Source organism: Pteropus alecto, unplaced genomic scaffold (genome assembly GCF_000325575.1).
Source record: "Pteropus alecto unplaced genomic scaffold, ASM32557v1 scaffold30, whole genome shotgun sequence".
Taxonomy (NCBI): domain Eukaryota; kingdom Metazoa; phylum Chordata; class Mammalia; order Chiroptera; family Pteropodidae; genus Pteropus; species Pteropus alecto.
The window spans coordinates 2,691,680-2,710,484 of record NW_006429782.1 but is presented as its reverse complement, the minus strand read 5'-3'; the positions used below and the strand labels follow the sequence as shown (position 1 = coordinate 2,710,484).

The window sequence follows — 18,805 nt, the reverse complement described above, 5'->3', positions numbered from 1 at the left end:
CGTTTGTTCATTCAACAAATACAGAGCACCTGCTGCGTGCCAAGCAATTCGCCTTGGGGACACGGCAGTGAGCAAATCAAATAAAAATCCCGCCCTCAGTGACCTGGTGACACAGTAGGAGACAGGTGACGAATAAGAGAAAGAAATAAATTACTTTTTTTAGTGTTAGTAAAATGATGAGAAAAACAAAAGGGAAAGATGTTGGGGAGCGTGTGGGGGTACGAGGAGGGGTGTATATTTTTAAATAGGACAGGGGATCCAGGAAGGCCTCTCTGAGGAGGTGACGTGTGAGCAAAGACTGAAAAGCATTCCAGGTGGGAGGCACAGCCTGTGCCAAGGCCCTGGGGCAGGGCCGAGCCTGGCCTGTTGGAGGAGCAGCGAGGAGGCCCGTGCAGCTGGGGCAGAGGGAGGAGGGGAGGCCAGGGAGGGGACGGGCAGGTCCTGGGCCACGGGGAGCACTTGTGCCTTTACCCCAAGGGAGGTGGGAGCCCGGGAGGGCTGGCTGTGTGTGGGCGCAGAGGGGACAAGACCTGACTTGGTGTTCACAGTCATTTTTGTTTTTGCTTGGTCCCCTCCGCCTTGCTGCTCTGTGGCAGCTCTGCAGGGAGGGAGGGGCACACCCACCCCCGCTGCCACCTTTACGAGGAGTTGGATGGAGGAGCGAGACCAAGGGACCACCCCCTTTTGTTCCCCAACTGTTTGGCACACACAGTCACAGCTCCAAGGAGATGACCCGGGGATCATCAGGCACAGCAGCCAAACCCTCCCTTCTCCCAGCTCAGTGCCCAGAGCCGCCAACATGCGAGGGGACAACAGCCCGGGGGGGCGTGACGGTCACTCTCCTGCTCGTCTGCACCCCCACCCACAGATGGCCCGCGCCGCACACGGGCTCCGGGTCTGAGTTCAGATCCTCTCTCGGGCACTGCCTGGCTCTGTGGCCACAGGCACAGGATGCCTCCTCCAGGAAGCTGCTTTGGGTTGGCCTGAGCCCACCAGGCCTGGCTCTCATTCCTGTTGATGCTCTGTCCTGGTCTACCTTTGGGCCCGTTCTCAAGGAAGTCCCTTTCGAAGAGTGACAGGATCCCTCCCTGCTCAGGACGGACTTTGCTTCTCTCTGCCTGGACAATGCGAAGCGAACATCTGTTGAGCACCTGCTGGGCAGCAGGCACTGGGGCAAACAGGTCACATGTGTGACCTCACTGCGTGTTCACGACACCACCGTGACTGGTCCATTTAGCCAAACATAATAAAATGCCGCCGGCGTGCCAGGCTCTGCTCCGTCGCGAGGGGTGCGGGGAGCGAGGGAGCAGCGTGGAGGTCTGCGGGAGCACGCTGCGGACAGTGGGCGTGGCTCGTGCAAAGGCCCTGAGGCAGGACTGTGGCTGGAGACTTGGAGGAACGGCGCGGAGGCCCCTGTGAGCGAGGGGAGCACGGGAGGAGACAAAGGCAGGAGGAAAGCAGGATATGTGGGCCACGGCGAGGAGTCTGGAAGGGAAACCGAGGCCGGGGTGTCCCAGCGGAGATGTGAACCGTGCCAACCGGCCGCGAGGGCACGTAGGCTGTGTCTCAGGGACACCGGATGACCCGCGAATCACTCAGCCTGGCGGGGTGAGAGCAGTGGGCAGAGGCAGGCCGGCACCGAGAGCAGGCTAAAGGTGCTGGGCTCGGGGCCCACGCTGGGCAGGCCGGCAGGCACGTGACTGCCAGGGCCCTCCCCCCGCTGGCCACCTGCCTCTGCTGGCCAGGCCCATGCTCCCCCTGACCCTATAAGGCCTGGGAGCTGAAAGTGGAACCAGCTGCCAGCTACACTGCCAGTCACTCTGAAGGGCCCTCACAGAGGCCAGGGGAGCGACGCCAGGGTGAGGCCGGGTCTCCCGGGGGTGTCCAGGGACTGCCGGGGTGACGGGTGTGGGGAGCCCCCACTCACATGCCCTCTCTGTCCCCTCCCAGAGGCTCAGAGGACAACCATGTCTGCTCAAGAGGAAAGGGGCCGGGAGCCTCCCAAACCCAAGGGCAAGGTGAGGGGAGGGGCGACCCCTGCTGGTGCTGGAGGACTCCCCAAAACCTCGGGAAGGTGACCTCGAGTCCTGGGGTTCAGAGGGGCCTTCCGGGTGGGGTGGGAGGGCTCTGAGGGCCCTGGCGCCAAGTCTCCCCTCCTGTCCCAAGCTCGGGTTGGGTGGCCTGTGCGGGTCTCGGCTCCTTCCCCACTGTGTCCTGGCCCCTCTCCGAGCCTCAGTTTCCCCATCTGTGAAACAGAGGCCTTGGGGAGGGGCGGGGTCTTAGAGACCTGGAGGACGAATTCCTGTCCCCGGGAGGCTGGCTGCATCTGCCCAGCGCCCAGGCCAGGAAGCTGAGGCTCAGACTCAAGATCACCCACGAGACCAGGGCTGTCTGAGGCGCCCCCACCTCCTCCCCACCCCGCTCATGCTGGCCCTTCTCTACTCAGACCCTGGGCAGCTTCCTGGGGTCCCTGCCTGGCTTCAGCTCTGCCCGGAACCTGCTGGCCAGCGCCCACAGCTCAGTGCGGGAGGCCCGGCCAGCCGCTGATCCCCCATCTGCCCCCGCCGCCCAGGCTGCCCAGCCCCAGGCCCAGGGTGAGTACACAGCTCTGTAGGATCTGGAGGGCTCAGTTCACATGTGACTGCGTCATCTCGACAGATGCTATGAGGCTGGCGACACTCACTTAGCACCCGCTGGGGAAACTGAGGCATATGTCTGGCAAGGGAGTGGCCCAAGGTGGCACAGCCAGCAAGAGCCGGGGTGTAGACACGAGCCTGTTCCCCTGCAGTGCCCCGCATGCTCTCCATCCCACCCCACGCCCACCAGGCATTTCCAGGGTCCGTGGTCCAGGGGCTGGGTGTTTGGCAGCTCTGAGCAAACTAGGGACGGAGATCCTGGTTCCCAGACAATGACAGCAACTTGCCTGGAGTGGCACAGCCTGGGGGTCTGCCCATCCTCCACTTACGCTACCAGGTGCTAGGGGCACATGGAGGGGCTGGTGCCAGGGCGCCCAGGCATGGGGTGGCTGCCCGGGCTGGGCCTGGAGCCCGAGGCGGCTGACTCCTGCTCCACACATATCCAGGTCCAACAGGCAGCTGCCAGCTGCGGTGGGGGGAGGGGCGGCCCCCCACGTGGGCGTCCAGTGCCCAGGACCTGGGCAGAGAAAAAACACCGGGGAGCCCTTGCTATAGGGAGCAAGATGGGTCAGAGGGTGGCAGGGCTATGGCTGCCCATATCACCTCCTGCTGTCCCTGGCAGGGTAGCCGGGACATTCCTGACCTTTCAAGCTGTGCCCGCTGATTACACAATAGGCACCAGGGTGGCTGATGCCAGCCCGCTCCCCTCAGCCCCCCTGGGGTGCCTGACTGGCTCCTGTCCCCACAGCGGCCACTGACCCGGAGCTGACAGCCAAAGGGGTGGAGAAGCTGCCGCCGCCTGCAGACAAGGTGAGAGGGGTTGTCAGAGCCGGGTCCGATGCCCCCCGCCTCCCTCCAGGGACGTTTTCCTGCCTGCCCAGGGACACGGCAGATGCCCGTGTGTCCTGCCGTGTGACGGGAGGCAGGCCCTGCGCGAGCCTCCACTTCCACCTCTGTGGATGGGCGCAGCACCGCCCCGCTGCCCGGCCTGGTCGGGCCCCCGGTCAGGCTTCGCACAGCGTGACCTGAGCAATAGCGACTTGCTGACCACGCGTCAGGCTCTGGGCGACGCGCTTCACACGTGCTGCCCTGTGACCCTCCCACCACTCTGGGAGGGAGGGGGCGGACAGCACCCAGTACCCCACATGTCAGCTGAGGAACAGAGAGGCTGAGCCACTGACCAAAGGTCACACAGCAGGACCCATGGGCAGTCAGAGGCTGAACTACACCCACGCTACGCCCACCCCTGGTCCTGGATAAATGAGGACCGCCCACGTTATGCTGTCCCTAAGGCCGGGTCAGGCAGAGGGGCTGGTGCGAGGCAGCTGAGGCCACAGCGGGGTGGCAGAACCCTGATAAGAACCCACCCCCGACTCCTCGCCCAGCACAGGCCCCCACTCTGGGTTTCTGCATTTCCCTCTGCCCTCAGCTCAGCCAGACCTGAGCACCTCAGGGGGAAGACATGCTGGGCTCACCCTGGGCAGGCCCTTCCGGCCCCAATTAAAGCCCACCCCCTTCCCATTCACACGCTCCCCCTCTGCTGCTCCCCTCCACTCGTGAACGGAGCACCTGTTACCTGCAAAGCATTTCAGGCACCTCGACTAGTTTTCCCGACGACCCTGGAAGGAGGTGCTGTTTTAGGAACCATTTTTTAAAACAGGCTCAGGGAGGGGATGTGGCTTGCCAGAGGCCACACAGTGAGTGCGGGAAAGAGCTGGGATTCGAACTTGGGTCTCTGCAGGAACGGAGCCCAAGGTGCCTACTTGATTCAGTGCTGGGCAGCAGACGGGCAGCAAGAATAAAATGTCAGAGCTTCTAAACCTCAGCACTGTGGCCATGGGGGTTGGATCGCTCTTAGGTACCGCGGGGTGTCACACGGCACCCTGAGCCCTGACCCACTCGACGTAAGCAGTGCTCTCTCCCCCAAGTCATGACAACCACAGATGGCCCCCAACGTCGCCCGGTGTCCTCGGAGGGGCAGCATCACCCCGGCTGGGAGCCACTGAATTAAAAACAGCATACTCGGGCTGAGCCCAGGCCGTGCAACGCTGAGGGCATCACAACCCTCTCGCAGTTTGGTTGAACTCGAGACAATTGGCCTTGGATGGGTCAAAAATGATTAAAATTATCAACAATTTCCTACAGCTCTAACTAATACTCGTCCCTATACTTTTCCAGATATTACTTTTCTAAATAGTCATTTCCTCCCCTTAGTTGAATATATCCGTTTCAATAAGCAATTTGGTCTGTCCACTGAGGCAGGGACACCAGGCTCAAATTCTGCCATAAATGAACAGACAATGGCTTGCTGAGCCCAAGGCCAAGACTCCTTGCCAAGGGTTCCAGAAGTGTTAGAGACCCACTTTAGCAATCGGGGATCTATTGAATCAAGGCAATACTCTGATGCCACGTGCATGTCCCTCTGCCCAGGCACGTCAGGAATCAGGCTGACTGAAGTCTGGGCTGTGACAAGCCTCCCAGCCTCTGCTCTTGACCATGTGTGTGTGCTTTCTCATCAGATGACCTCCGGGGCAAAGGACGTGGTGTGCTCCACAATGACCAGGACCAAAGATGCCATCTCCTCCGGGATGGCCAATGTAGTGGACTCAGCTAAAGGCGCGGTGCAGGGAGGCCTCGGCATGACCCGATCTGCACTCACAGGCACCAAGGAGGCTGTGACCAGCGGGGTCACAGGGGCAGTGGGCGTGGCAAAAGGAGCCATTCACACTGGTGTGGACACCACAAAGACTGTGCTGACTGGCACCAAAGACACAGTGTCCACGAGACTCACCGGGGCCATGAACATGGTCAAGGGCGCCGTCCAGACTGGAGTGGACACCAGCAAGACCCTCCTGACTGGTACCCAAGACACAGTGTCCACGAGACTCACCGGGGCAATGAACATGGTCAAGGGCGCCGTCCAGACTGGAGTGGACACCAGCAAGGCCCTCCTGACTGGTACCCAAGACACAGTGTCCACGAGACTCACCGGGGCAATGAACATGGCCAAGGGCGCCGTCCAGACTGGAGTGGACACCAGCAAGGCCCTCCTGACTGGTACCCAAGACACAGTGTCCACGAGACTCACCGGGGCAATGAACATGGTCAAGGGCGCCGTCCAGACTGGAGTGGCCACCAGCAAGGCCCTCCTGACTGGTACCCAAGACACAGTGTCCACGAGACTCACTGGGGCAATGAACATGGTCAAGGGCGCCGTCCAGACTGGAGTGGCCACCAGCAAGGCCCTCCTGACTGGTACCCAAGACACAGTGTCCACGAGACTCACTGGGGCAATGAACATGGTCAAGGGCGCCGTCCAGACTGGAGTGGCCACCAGCAAGGCCCTCCTGACTGGTACCCAAGACACAGTGTCCACGAGACTCACTGGGGCAATGAACATGGTCAAGGGCGCCGTCCAGACTGGAGTGGCCACCAGCAAGGCCCTCCTGACTGGTACCCAAGACACAGTGTCCACGAGACTCACTGGGGCAATGAACATGGTCAAGGGCGCCGTCCAGACTGGAGTGGCCACCAGCAAGGCCCTCCTGACTGGTACCCAAGACACAGTGTCCACGAGACTCACTGGGGCAATGAACATGGTCAAGGGCGCCGTCCAGACTGGAGTGGCCACCAGCAAGGCCCTCCTGACTGGTACCCAAGACACAGTGTCCACGAGACTCACTGGGGCAATGAACATGGTCAAGGGCGCCGTCCAGACTGGAGTGGCCACCAGCAAGGCCCTCCTGACTGGTACCCAAGACACAGTGTCCACGAGACTCACTGGGGCAATGAACATGGTCAAGGGCGCCGTCCAGACTGGAGTGGCCACCAGCAAGGCCCTCCTGACTGGTACCCAAGACACAGTGTCCACGAGACTCACTGGGGCAATGAACATGGTCAAGGGCGCCGTCCAGACTGGAGTGGCCACCAGCAAGGCCCTCCTGACTGGTACCCAAGACACAGTGTCCACGAGACTCACTGGGGCAATGAACATGGTCAAGGGCGCCGTCCAGACTGGAGTGGCCACCAGCAAGGCCCTCCTGACTGGTACCCAAGACACAGTGTCCACGAGACTCACTGGGGCAATGAACATGGTCAAGGGCGCCGTCCAGACTGGAGTGGCCACCAGCAAGGCCCTCCTGACTGGTACCCAAGACACAGTGTCCACGAGACTCACTGGGGCAATGAACATGGTCAAGGGCGCCGTCCAGACTGGAGTGGCCACCAGCAAGGCCCTCCTGACTGGTACCCAAGACACAGTGTCCACGAGACTCACTGGGGCAATGAACATGGTCAAGGGCGCCGTCCAGACTGGAGTGGCCACCAGCAAGGCCCTCCTGACTGGTACCCAAGACACAGTGTCCACGAGACTCACTGGGGCAATGAACATGGTCAAGGGCGCCGTCCAGACTGGAGTGGCCACCAGCAAGGCCCTCCTGACTGGTACCCAAGACACAGTGTCCACGAGACTCACTGGGGCAATGAACATGGTCAAGGGCGCCGTCCAGACTGGAGTGGCCACCAGCAAGGCCCTCCTGACTGGTACCCAAGACACAGTGTCCACGAGACTCACTGGGGCAATGAACATGGTCAAGGGCGCCGTCCAGACTGGAGTGGCCACCAGCAAGGCCCTCCTGACTGGTACCCAAGACACAGTGTCCACGAGACTCACTGGGGCAATGAACATGGTCAAGGGCGCCGTCCAGACTGGAGTGGCCACCAGCAAGGCCCTCCTGACTGGTACCCAAGACACAGTGTCCACGAGACTCACTGGGGCAATGAACATGGTCAAGGGCGCCGTCCAGACTGGAGTGGCCACCAGCAAGGCCCTCCTGACTGGTACCCAAGACACAGTGTCCACGAGACTCACTGGGGCAATGAACATGGTCAAGGGCGCCGTCCAGACTGGAGTGGCCACCAGCAAGGCCCTCCTGACTGGTACCCAAGACACAGTGTCCACGAGACTCACTGGGGCAATGAACATGGTCAAGGGCGCCGTCCAGACTGGAGTGGCCACCAGCAAGGCCCTCCTGACTGGTACCCAAGACACAGTGTCCACGAGACTCACTGGGGCAATGAACATGGTCAAGGGCGCCGTCCAGACTGGAGTGGCCACCAGCAAGGCCCTCCTGACTGGTACCCAAGACACAGTGTCCACGAGACTCACTGGGGCAATGAACATGGTCAAGGGCGCCGTCCAGACTGGAGTGGCCACCAGCAAGGCCCTCCTGACTGGTACCCAAGACACAGTGTCCACGAGACTCACTGGGGCAATGAACATGGTCAAGGGCGCCGTCCAGACTGGAGTGGCCACCAGCAAGGCCCTCCTGACTGGTACCCAAGACACAGTGTCCACGAGACTCACTGGGGCAATGAACATGGTCAAGGGCGCCGTCCAGACTGGAGTGGCCACCAGCAAGGCCCTCCTGACTGGTACCCAAGACACAGTGTCCACGAGACTCACTGGGGCAATGAACATGGTCAAGGGCGCCGTCCAGACTGGAGTGGCCACCAGCAAGGCCCTCCTGACTGGTACCCAAGACACAGTGTCCACGAGACTCACTGGGGCAATGAACATGGTCAAGGGCGCCGTCCAGACTGGAGTGGCCACCAGCAAGGCCCTCCTGACTGGTACCCAAGACACAGTGTCCACGAGACTCACTGGGGCAATGAACATGGTCAAGGGCGCCGTCCAGACTGGAGCGGACACCAGCAAGACCGTACTGGCTGGGACCAAGGACACAGTGTCCACGGGGCTCACCGGGGCGATGAACGTGGCCAAAGGTGCAGTCCAGACAGGAGTGGACACCAGCAAGACCGTTCTGACTGGTACCAAGGATACAGTGTCCACGGGGCTCACCGGGGCAATGAACATGGCCAAGGGCGCCGTCCAGACTGGAGTGGACACCAGCAAGACCGTTCTGACTGGTACCAAGGACACAGTGTCCACGGGGCTCACCGGGGCCATGAACGTGGCCAAGGGTGCTGTCCAGACAGGAGTGGACACCTCAAAGACCATCCTGGCTGGTACTAAAGACATGGTGTCCAAGGGACTCACTGGGGCCATGAATGTGGCCAAGGATACTGTTCAGACAGGAGTGGACACCAGCAAGACCCTCCTGACTGGCACCAAGGACACAGTGTCCACGGGGCTCACCGGGGCCATGAACGTGGCCAAGGGCGCCGTCCAGACGGGAGTGGACACCAGCAAGACCCTCCTGACTGGCACCAAGAACACAGTGTCCACGGGGCTCACCGGGGCAATGAACATGGCCAAAGGTGCAGTCCAGACTGGAGTGGACACCTCGAAGACTGCCTTGGCTGGTACCAAAGACACAGTGTCCACGGGGATCACCGGGGCCAAGAATGTGGCCAAGGGCGCTGTCCAGACTGGAGTGGATACCTCAAAGACCATCCTGACTGGCACCAAAGACACAGTGTCCACGGGGCTCACCGGGGCCATGGATGTGGCCAAGGGCGCTGTCCAGACTGGAGTGGAAACCAGCAAGACCCTCCTGACTGGCACCAAAGACACAGTGTACATGGGGCTCACCGGGGCAATGAACGTGGCCAAGGGTGCCGTCCAGACCGGCATGGACACCTCGAAGACCGTCCTGGCTGGTACCAAAGACGCGGTGTCCACGGGGCTGGGTGTGGCCACAGGGTCCATGCAGTCTGGCCAGGGCACAACCCAAAATTGGTTACTTGGTATTGAGGACACCTGTGGTGGACTCATCCATGGCAGGGCCCCCGACAAATGTAGAGAACAAGCTGTCCCCAGCTCCCAGGCAGATCTGTCTTACAGGGTCTGCAGCTCCCCAGAAGCTCTCTGTGCAGGCCTGGACCTTGCTGGGGAAGTCACTGCCGCTAGCCAGGGCGTCGTCTCTGCTGTGATGTCATTCACACCAGAGGCCACCCGGGGCGTGGAGGAAGCAAGGTGCGTGGCTACGACACGTGGCTGTGAAGGAGCCACAGGCTCTGCGATGCCCCAGGACGAGCTGGAGGGACTGGGGGAGATCTTTCACGAACAAGGTGAGAACAGGACGGGCTGGGCCCCAGCTTCCAGTGGGGGCTCATCGTCTGTCCAGCCCAAGCCCTGGATGCCCTGAGGGGCCTCTCGGATTCAGTGACCGCGTCTTCCCTTTCAGCTCAGTTGGCAGCCGCTCAGCTTGGGCCCAGGATGCCCGCGGCCGACCAGGGCAGCTACTTCATGCGTCTGGGCGACCTGACCCCCGGCTTCCGCCAGCGGGCTTTCGAGCATGCCCTGAGCCACCTGCAGCACGGCCAGTTCCAGGCCAGGGAGGCTCTGGCCCGGCTCGAGGACTCCTTTAGGGCGGTGAGTCTTCCCCTCCCCAGGCGCCTCCCTCAGCCCCTGCACGGCTTTCCCATCGCTGTGTCCTGACCGGACGAGACAAGCGTGTGGGTGCCACGCGGACGATGCCCAGCAGCCACGACAATGGCCACGGACCGCTCCCATGGGGCTTGTGTCCCAGAGGGTGAGGAGGACCAGACCAAATACAGTCGGCCCCCTACCCACAGGGGCGCATTCCAAGACCCCCAGTGGGTGCTCAAAACCGCAGATAGTACTGAATCCTATACACACTATGACTTTCCTATACGTACATCCTTATGATGAAGTTTAATTTATAATTGAGGCATCACGAGATTAACAATAACTAATAACAAAGCAGACCAATTAGAACGTGTCATGAGGTAAAATAAGGGTGCTTTCAACACAAGCACTCTGACACCCCAATAGCTGCTCTGATAACTGATTAACGGGCGGGGAACGTCCACAGCGTGGGGACACTGGACAAAGGGAGGAGTCACGTCTAGGGTGGGGCGGAGCTGGATGATGAGAGATTTCGTCACACGATTCAGAATAGTGCGCCATTTAAAGCTGATGAGTTTTTCTGGAATTTTCCATGTAACATTTTCAGACTATGACTGGCCACGGGAACTGAAACCGTGGAGAGGGAGACTGTGACGAGGGGCTGCTGTACTTACAGACAGCGGGGTGCGAGGAAGGTCTGGGCCGGGAGGGGGGGCATCCTCCCGAGCTGCACCGTGAGGCTGAGAGCCATGCAGGCGGGGGGCAGAGATGGGGAGAAACGGGGACTGTGAGAGCGGAGTGGGAAGGCGGCCGGCGTGACAGGGTGCAGTGAAGGCCACGGGGACAGGGTAGGGGGAGCCCAGGGGCGTGGGGTCCGGTGCTGCGCAGAGCGAGGTGGGGTGCCGGCAGATGAGCACGGAAGCGCCCTGGGCTGGGGCAGCCCGTGCAGGCCATGGTAGAGCACGGGGGAGCCATGAGCCATGAGGGCTCTGAGCTGCACGTGACACATCCCAGTGACACTGTGAGTGGATCTCTCTGAAGGCCTCACGGGGAATCTGGATTATGGCCTCTTTACAAAAGAAGACAAGCCCATCGTGGCACAGCTGGCTCTAAAGCTGTGGCCTCTCTACCTCGCCACAGGCAGGTCTAGACAGAAGGTCCGGGCCAGGTGTGGGCGCCCGCCTAGCCTGTCGCCCCACACCTGGGAGTGTGCGGCAGGCCCCGGCCGGAGTCATCAGTTCTCTGCTGGGCTCTTTCCAGACTGAAAAGGCCATGTAGGCTCCAGGAGGGCAGCGGGAGGTGTGATCGGGGGTGGGAGTGGGGGGCCGAGGCTCCTGGGGTGTGGCCCCCTCCCAGCCCCCAGGCCCTGCTCACCTACTCTCTCCTGCTCAGGTGTCGGATGCCGGCGCACTGTCCAGGGCCCGCGGCTTCATCCAGCAGCTCCATGTTGCCTACAGCACCCTGGCCTCCGGCCTCCAGGGTCTGCCTGCCGAACTCCAGCAGCAGGTCGGGTGGGCACGGCACAGCCTCTGCGAGCTCTACGGCCTCGTCTCCTCTGCTGGCTCCATCTCGGAGCTGCCGGCTGAACGCCTGGCCCAGAGCCACGCCGGCGTCGTCCAGGCCTGGCGGGGGCTGGAGCAGCTGCTGGTGAGCGTGCAGCACAGGCCCCCGCTCAGCTGGCTGGTGGGGCCCTTCGCCCTTCACCCCAGTGGGCAGCAGCTATAGGTCCCCTGTGGAGCCTCCCCAGCCCCAAGTCCCCAAAGCTCTGGGCCCCAGTGGGTGGCCTGGCTGGTGCTGGTCGGGGCAGCAGGGACTTTCCGCATCGAGTGTGCCACTCCCCGGTCCCGGGCCTACCCCGCCCACCTCTCTGCCCCGAGCACGGCTGGGCCTGGGCCCGGCCTAGGCGCCCCGGCTTGCTAAGACCATCACTGACAAAGAGCCTTCACTGCAGCCAGCGCACCTTAAGGAAAAAGAAATGAAATGTGCCTAGAAGGTTCTCCACTCCGCACCAGCCACTAGGAGCCCCGCCATCTCTGGGGAGGATTCCTGGCCCACAGTCTGGGCTTCTGGCTGCCAGCTTAGCAGGTGCTCCCGCTCCATCCTCATTCTGAAAGCATCCACCGCAGCCCTTAGCACCAGAACGGCCATCCCGAGGCTGGCTCCCACCGCCTCTGTTGACTCCGGTGTGGCCAAGAGAAGGGGGCTTCGTGAGGACAAAGCCGCCAGTGGCCACACATCTCTCCCCCACCCCCGGGGCTTTGCAAGCACCCGCCTTGGGGACTGCACCGTTTGGGAGTGAGGGGGTGGACTACAAAACAAGTCCCTTCCCACCTCCTCCACACGCCCACCTGCCTGCCACGACGAAGCCATCCTGACAGGGTCCCGGGGAGGCACTTCTGTGGCTCCCAGAGCCATGGGGGGATAACGGGGCTCCCCCACAGGGAGCAGGGCCCGAGGGGGTGCGTGGAGAGATGCACTCGACGATTGCTGGGGTCTCGGCTGTGCGCCCCAGGCTGGGGACCAGCCAGGGTCCGGGGAGGTTTCGACCGCCTCCACCTTCCCAGACACAGAGGTCCAAGCCCCCCGCCCTGGCCCCGCCATGTGAAAATTCAGGATGCCCACCCAAGAGACACTCCCTCGCTGCCACCGCCCTCCCCCTGCTGCGAGCCGTGCATCAGACCCCCAGCGGCCCAGGCATCAAGCCCACACCTGCCCAGACAGCTCCCCAACTGGCCACATCCCTCACGGGGCGATCAAAATACCCCCGGGCTGCACCCTGTTCCCAGAAATGACCAGTGCTCCAAGCTCAAAGACAGGCGGCTGGCTCTCTCCTCAGAGGTCCCTGCTGGGGGCCTGGGAGGGGTTCTGCATGGGCGGGGGTGGGGGGTGCTGGCGCCTGGTGTGACACGGGAACAAGTTAGGGAAACTGCTGAGCCTTTCCTCCCTCGGCCTCCATCGAGGGACGCCATCTGAGGTGGTGACACCGAGAACACGGCCGTTCCCAGAAACCCAGCACAGTGACTTGAAGTCACTTCAAGTCCAGCCAAACCAAAGAGGGGTGGGCAGGGACGGGGAGCCAGGGCTCAGGAAGTCCCCCTCGCAGCTGAGATGGATGGGCTCGGCCAGGGTAGGGGGACACATAGGAGAAGCCACTGTTCAATCAGCAACCGCCACGTGCTGACACCTGGCAGGGGATCACACAAGTCCCCGCTCTGAATCCACATGACAGTTTTGAGGCTGGGATCACGTCGCCGCTTATCCAGGGGAGGAACGAGAATCCCAGAGTGGTGGGAGTGCTGCCTGGCCAAGGTCACACGGCGAGGCCCGTCCTCGGCGCTTTGCTCTTGGAACATGCGAGGACAACAGGTGGCCCGGAGCACACTCCGTGGCCCGAGCGCACGGAACTGGCCGAGCTGGGACTGGCAGCAGGCATCCCAGCGCCACCTGCAGCCTGGGCGGGACAGGGATCGGCCGAGTCAGCGGCTGAGCAAGGCCGCGGCTTCCTGGGAACACACGGTGGACTCCGTCTGGCTCGGCCCACCCGGCCCTTCTGCTCCCCCTGCCTGGGCCCTGGGCAGCCAAGCCCAGGACGATCAAACCACAGCCTCCACCTGAGCCGTGAAGTTCAGAGGGTTTTATTTCTCCTTTTTTATTTGCGGGATGGTCTTGCTGCTGCCCCGCTCCTTGCCTGTCAGCCCTGCTGGACCGGCGGCAACGTTACAACCAAGCTCACGTCCACCCTACGTGGTGACACCGCGGCCTCAAACCTCTGTCCCCAAACAGGCCCTTGACAGCGACAGACCTCTCCCCAGTCTCAGCTTAGCTGCACCAATAATGCCAGAAAACCAAGCCAATAAAAGTAATTTTTTTTCATTAAAAAAAAACCCTTTATAGTCATTTTGTGTCGGTCGGAAATCACAGAAATTAGGCAAGAAAAAAACCCAGAGGAACGAATACAAATAAAGAGCACAGCATCTCCCCCACAGTTCTTGGCTCCCTGGGCAGCCGGGAAGGAGTGGGCAGGCTCACGGGCACCTACGTGATGCGCGGGCCTGGCCGCCGGGCTGCCCGGGGCTCAGCTGTCCTCGTCGTCCAGGGACTCAGAGTCCACGTGCACCCTCTCACGCTCCTGCCGGTCCTGCCCAGGCCCATCCAGGTCGGGGCCCTCCCGCACGCTGCAGGCGGAGCACAGCATGGGGCGGTGAGCGGGCGGCCATCCGGTCCGCCCTACGCCCAACGCCCTACGCCCCTGCCGCCATGCCCGGCACGGTGGGTGCGCCCTGTGCGTGGCTGCGTGGCAGACTCGAGAGTGCCTGTGACAGAGCCCGCCTGCGCCCGGCCCCGGTCAGCTCAGGTTCCTAGAGCATCCTCCAAGAGAGGCCCTGGGGTCAGCTGCTCCGGGGAGTGGCAGGCCAACACGTCAAGGCAAAGTCCGTGGGACCCTGCCCAGGAGGAGCAGCAGACTGGGAGCAAGTCAGATATCAGGGCACCCTCTCAGAAGTCACCCCGACTACCACGGCCCCTGTTGACACTTACTCGTTGTGCAGCAGGTCTTCGGAGGAGCCTCCCACTGGCCCCTCTTCCGAGTTCTGTCCTTCCTCCTGCTCCTTGTCCTCCATGCTCCCGCCCTTCTGGGATGTGGCCTCGCCATTCACTGAGGCTGAGAGATCTGGGGGACGGGGAACAAGGTGTGTGGGACACTGTGGGGCTATTGTCCGGGACCCTTGACCCTTCCCGCTGAGAATGAACAAGAAAGCGAGCCGGCTTTGGGACAGGGGACCCTCAATCTTCCATAGGGTCCCTGGCCCCATGCACCCACAGTCACCTCCACCTCTGTGCCTCCCAGTCACATGGGGGCTGTCAGCTCCATCAGGCCAGGGCTGACTGCACGTGATTCTACAGCCAGCCCAGGCCCCTGAAGAAGGGGGGGCGGGGCAGTAAATGAGTGGTGGAGGCTAGGACAGAAATAGGGAGACACCTCCTCCAGGCTGTCCCTCAGGCTGCTGAAGCTTTAGCCAAGCCAACCTGATGCCAGTCTGAGGGGCTGCTCCAACCAAGTACCTGTCATCAGGACCAGGTGACCCCAGCAGGAAGAAACACCCTCCTGCTCCCAGAGGCCACTGTCTCTGCCAGAGATGTCCTCTTCCTCCTCTCAGCCCAGCCGTGGCCCTCCAGGTGCAGCCCAAGGCCTGTGCCTCCCAGGAGAGCTCACGCACACCCAGCCTGCACACGCCCAGCCCCCTCCTCTACCTGGCTGAGTGCCCCAAGCCCACCGGCAGCGTAAGCGTGTGCGTGCACCAGGCCCCAGATGCCTCGGGGACAGAGCCGGGCCTGCCCAGAGAACACCGACAGGCCACGCCACCCCCGTCATCTGGGTTGAGGGGCCCGGCCCGCTGCGCCCAGCTCCTCACCGGCACTGGCCTCGTCCTCCGCCCTCTCCGAGGGGGCCTCCTCTCCACCCAGCGCCGCCTCGGCCTTCTCCGCCTCAGTGCGCTCTTTCTCAGCCCCGGTCCTGGCCGCCTTCTGGATGGCCTCAATCTTTGGTCCCAGGACCCTCGACTTGAGCCGGGTATAGACTTCCGCGGCCTTCTCCATCACCTCCTTGTTGGCCTTGTAACGGCGGATCTGGCCACCGAGAGCCCTGGCTCAGGAAGCGCCACTGGCCTCGCCCCCCGGCCCGAGGCCCTCTCTCCGGCTGCCATCCCCATGGCACCTCCCCTGGACACTGGAGCTCCCGCTAGCCAACCCACTGGCCAGGAACCCGGACGCCCTGAGCAGACCTTGGCCTGCCGGGACCCTCCGACCCCCAGCCCCGCCCATCTCAGGCTTCCGTCGCACCTTTTTCAACGTGGCCACCACATCCGTGTTCTTCTGGAGGATATGCGAGGTCACCTGCAGGGTCCCTAGCTCCTCCAGTGCGTTCAGACACCTCTTCACGTCCTGCACGGTGGGGGGCAAGGAACAGAGTGAGGAAGGACAGCACCTAGGAGGCCCAACAAGTGGAAGGACACCCAGGGGCTCTCCTTGCAGGGAGGGCTGTGTGACATGGGACCCTAGGGATGGCAAGAAGGACACGTGGGGCCTGCCCACAGCGCCACCTCGTGGAAACACCGAGCACTGCACCCCAGGATGTCATTCAGCTGTGGGACACATAATGGAAACAAGCACCCCCACCGAGAGGGACTCTCGATTTGCCTTGGTTCCTGGAGACTTCTAAGGAGGCTCTAGAAGTGGGGGGACTGCTCGGCTCAGGGGAAGTGGCTCCCCACGGCCCCCAGGAGGGTCTCACCGGGTTATCGACCTTCAGGGCGAACTTGATCTCACTGTGCAGCTTCTGCAGCTTCTCCTCCACGGAAGGTTCTGTGGCCAGGAGAGAAAACGCATGTCCTGGGCCTGAGTGGGCGGTGAAGGCCCCCACACCAGCTGTGGCCAGAAGACCTGCCTGACCACTGCAGTGGTGACAGAAGCGACCTTCCCTGACCCGATCCCAGCGACCTCAGGCTGCAAGACCTTGGGTGGCGACCGGGGCAGCTGGGCCCTCACCTTTCTTCTTCTCGACCTTCCTTTCTGGTGTGAACCCTTCTGATCGCTTCCGGGTTCGCTCTACCTTCGCGGGCCTGTGAAGAATCATCCTCTTCAGACCTTGGACCAACCCATCCATGAGGCTGCCCTGCCTTGGCCACCACCGTCCTCCCTACCAAGGCCCGGGCTGCAGAAGGAAATCTTCGGAGGCCCCAAAAGCTGGGAGGAGGGTTCGGGGCCATGGTGACCTGGTCTAGGGCAGGCGCCTGAGGCAACCACAGATGTTAGCCCTTCCTCTGGCTGGGGCGACCAAACCACGTGAGATCTCAGAATCTCCTTTGTTTTCACACGGGGCTGAGGATTAGTGGCCAGTACGTAAAACCTGGTGAGTGATATTAAAATGCCCTCGACTGGACGCCGGGAGACACCGACAGTGCTTGCCACCACAGGCCCAGGCCCAGGCCCAGACCCACACTCTACTCGACGGTCTGCTGCCAAGTTCCTGGTGGGCGGGTTCTACCCGATGGCTCGGACAGCACTTAAAAATGGCAAGGAGAAGAGCTGTCCCCCCACACTGGTGGGCTTCGGACTTGAAAAGTCTGAGACCTGCTGGCCTAGGGAACAACTCCTCCACTTGGCCCTGCTGACATTGGGACACGGTCACTCTGGGCACTGCGGGGGTCTGAGCAGCATCCCTGGCCCCACCCACTCGAGGCCCACAGTACTGGAACAGGGAACACTTCAGCTGGGCCTGTCCCCCAAGCGGGATTTGGAAGCCAGGCCCCTCCCATGAGCGGTGAACGGTCCCCAGAAGGCTGAGGGCCTGGGACCAGCGTGGCACAGGTAGGGCTCCCTGGGGAGCTGTGGAAGGAGAGGCCGAGTGGGTGCTGACCTGGCTCGGGGCTTCTCCTCGGGGCGCCCTCTCTTCTCCTTCTGGCTGGGTCTCCTCGCGGGCTCCGTGCTTTGTTGCTGCAACTTCTTAGCTGACTTCTTTGCCTGCAGCAGCAGCGAAAAAGGGCTGGAGTGGTGGGGGCTTACCCGAACCCCCTGGAGATCCAGCACGGCACTTCCTGCCACCCCTTCCGCACTGCTGGGAGCTGGGGGACGGGACGGGATCGAAAGAAGGCCGCCCAGGTCCAGCCCGACCCCGGCAGCAGCTCCTCAGGCCCTGAGAGGACCACCCAACAGCGGGCAGGCCCGTACATTCCACCTGCCAATGCTGAGCAGGACGCTTCCTGTGGCGGGGGACTCAGTTCCCCCTTTGAGACGAAAGCGAGTGTTACAGGGGAGACCAGGGTGTTGCTGGCTTCCCCCATCCCCACAGCAAGTGGGAGCCCAAGCTGTCCAGAACTGTCCAGAACATGATGGGCCTGGGAGGTGAGACCCTTGGATTCAGGGCGGACTGCACTACGAGGGTATGGGGGGACTGCCAGGCCCACAGAACCACTGGGTTCCTGATGGTCACCACTGTCCACGGTCAGCAGCACAGTCCTCCTAACTGCTTCCGTGCTCATCCCACAAGGTGTCCCTCCACAGCAGCCAGAGGACACATGTGGCCCTGAGTGAGGCCCCGCCTCCGTCCACAGCCCTCCGGGCCCCCATCTCCCCCGGGTGAAAGCCCAAGTCCCCTGTGCGCCCACGACCTGCCCTCCCCTCCCCACCCCCCGGCTCTGCTCTAGCCACACGGGCCTCCTCGCTGCCCCTCCAACCCGCCAGGCCCGGTCCTGCCCCAGGGCCTTTGCACGGGCTGTGCACTCAGACCAGGCTGCTTATCCCCCAAATATCTTCCCAGATCACCTCTTACTTCTTTCAGATTTCTATGTAAGTGTCACTTTCTCAACAGCTTTTTTTTGGGGGGCGGGGGGTCTGCCCCGTTTAAAATGGAAACCCCTGCAGCCCGCGCTTTGGGTCCTCCGTGTTTCCTTCGCCTGAGCACTGAACGCTGTGCAGCCAAGCAGCGCCCCGAGCCCGTCCTGGTGCCTCCACACCCCCTGCCCTGGGGCTCGGCGCCTCCTAGTGGAAGTCTCCAGGCGCCACTCGCTGCTCCAAGGGCGCACCCCCGGGCCCCCGGCTCCACAGGGCGCACCCCAGTCCCCAGAACAGCGTCCAGAGCACAGCAGACGTGGGCAGACGGACTGGCCGAAGGCGCGGCCGTTAGGGAGAAGCCTCTTGGGCCGCCGCCCGCCCACATGGCCCCCTCGGCCCTGAGACCCGAGACCCCACCCAGCGGAAACGCACCTCCCTGTCCAGTTCGGCCTCAGCCTCCGAGTCGGAGGAGGACTGCGGCCCCCGAGCCCGGCCCTTCCGGACGCGC

At 62.4% G+C, this 18,805-nt stretch overlaps 2 protein-coding genes across 2 annotated transcripts in view; one reads left to right on the top strand and one right to left on the bottom strand.

The window, feature by feature from the left end:
• Positions 1-1,579: 1,579 nt before the first annotated feature.
• Positions 1,580-13,678, top strand: PLIN4 (perilipin 4). Its single transcript, XM_025043155.1, has 10 exons — positions 1,580-1,608; positions 1,951-2,018; positions 2,397-2,610; positions 3,259-3,311; positions 3,385-3,446; positions 3,563-3,689; positions 4,956-5,680; positions 6,968-9,668; positions 9,785-10,031; positions 11,274-13,678. Exons 1-10 carry the CDS (start codon positions 1,580-1,582, stop codon positions 11,692-11,694), a joined length of 4,647 nt encoding a protein of 1,548 aa, XP_024898923.1. The 3' UTR covers positions 11,695-13,678.
• A 145-nt stretch (positions 13,679-13,823) lies between these two features.
• HDGFL2 (HDGF like 2) overlaps positions 13,824-18,805 on the bottom strand; it is a 19,735-nt gene continuing 14,753 nt past the window's right edge. Inside the window, exons 10-17 of the mRNA XM_025043150.1 lie at positions 18,730-18,805; positions 17,384-17,487; positions 16,513-16,586; positions 16,259-16,329; positions 15,808-15,909; positions 15,381-15,594; positions 14,506-14,638; positions 13,824-14,144 (exon numbers count right to left, since the gene is read on the bottom strand). Coding sequence (XP_024898918.1) covers positions 14,045-14,144; positions 14,506-14,638; positions 15,381-15,594; positions 15,808-15,909; positions 16,259-16,329; positions 16,513-16,586; positions 17,384-17,487; positions 18,730-18,805 — 874 coding nt within the window. The 3' untranslated portion in view covers positions 13,824-14,044. The remainder of the gene's footprint in view (positions 14,145-14,505; positions 14,639-15,380; positions 15,595-15,807; positions 15,910-16,258; positions 16,330-16,512; positions 16,587-17,383; positions 17,488-18,729) is intronic.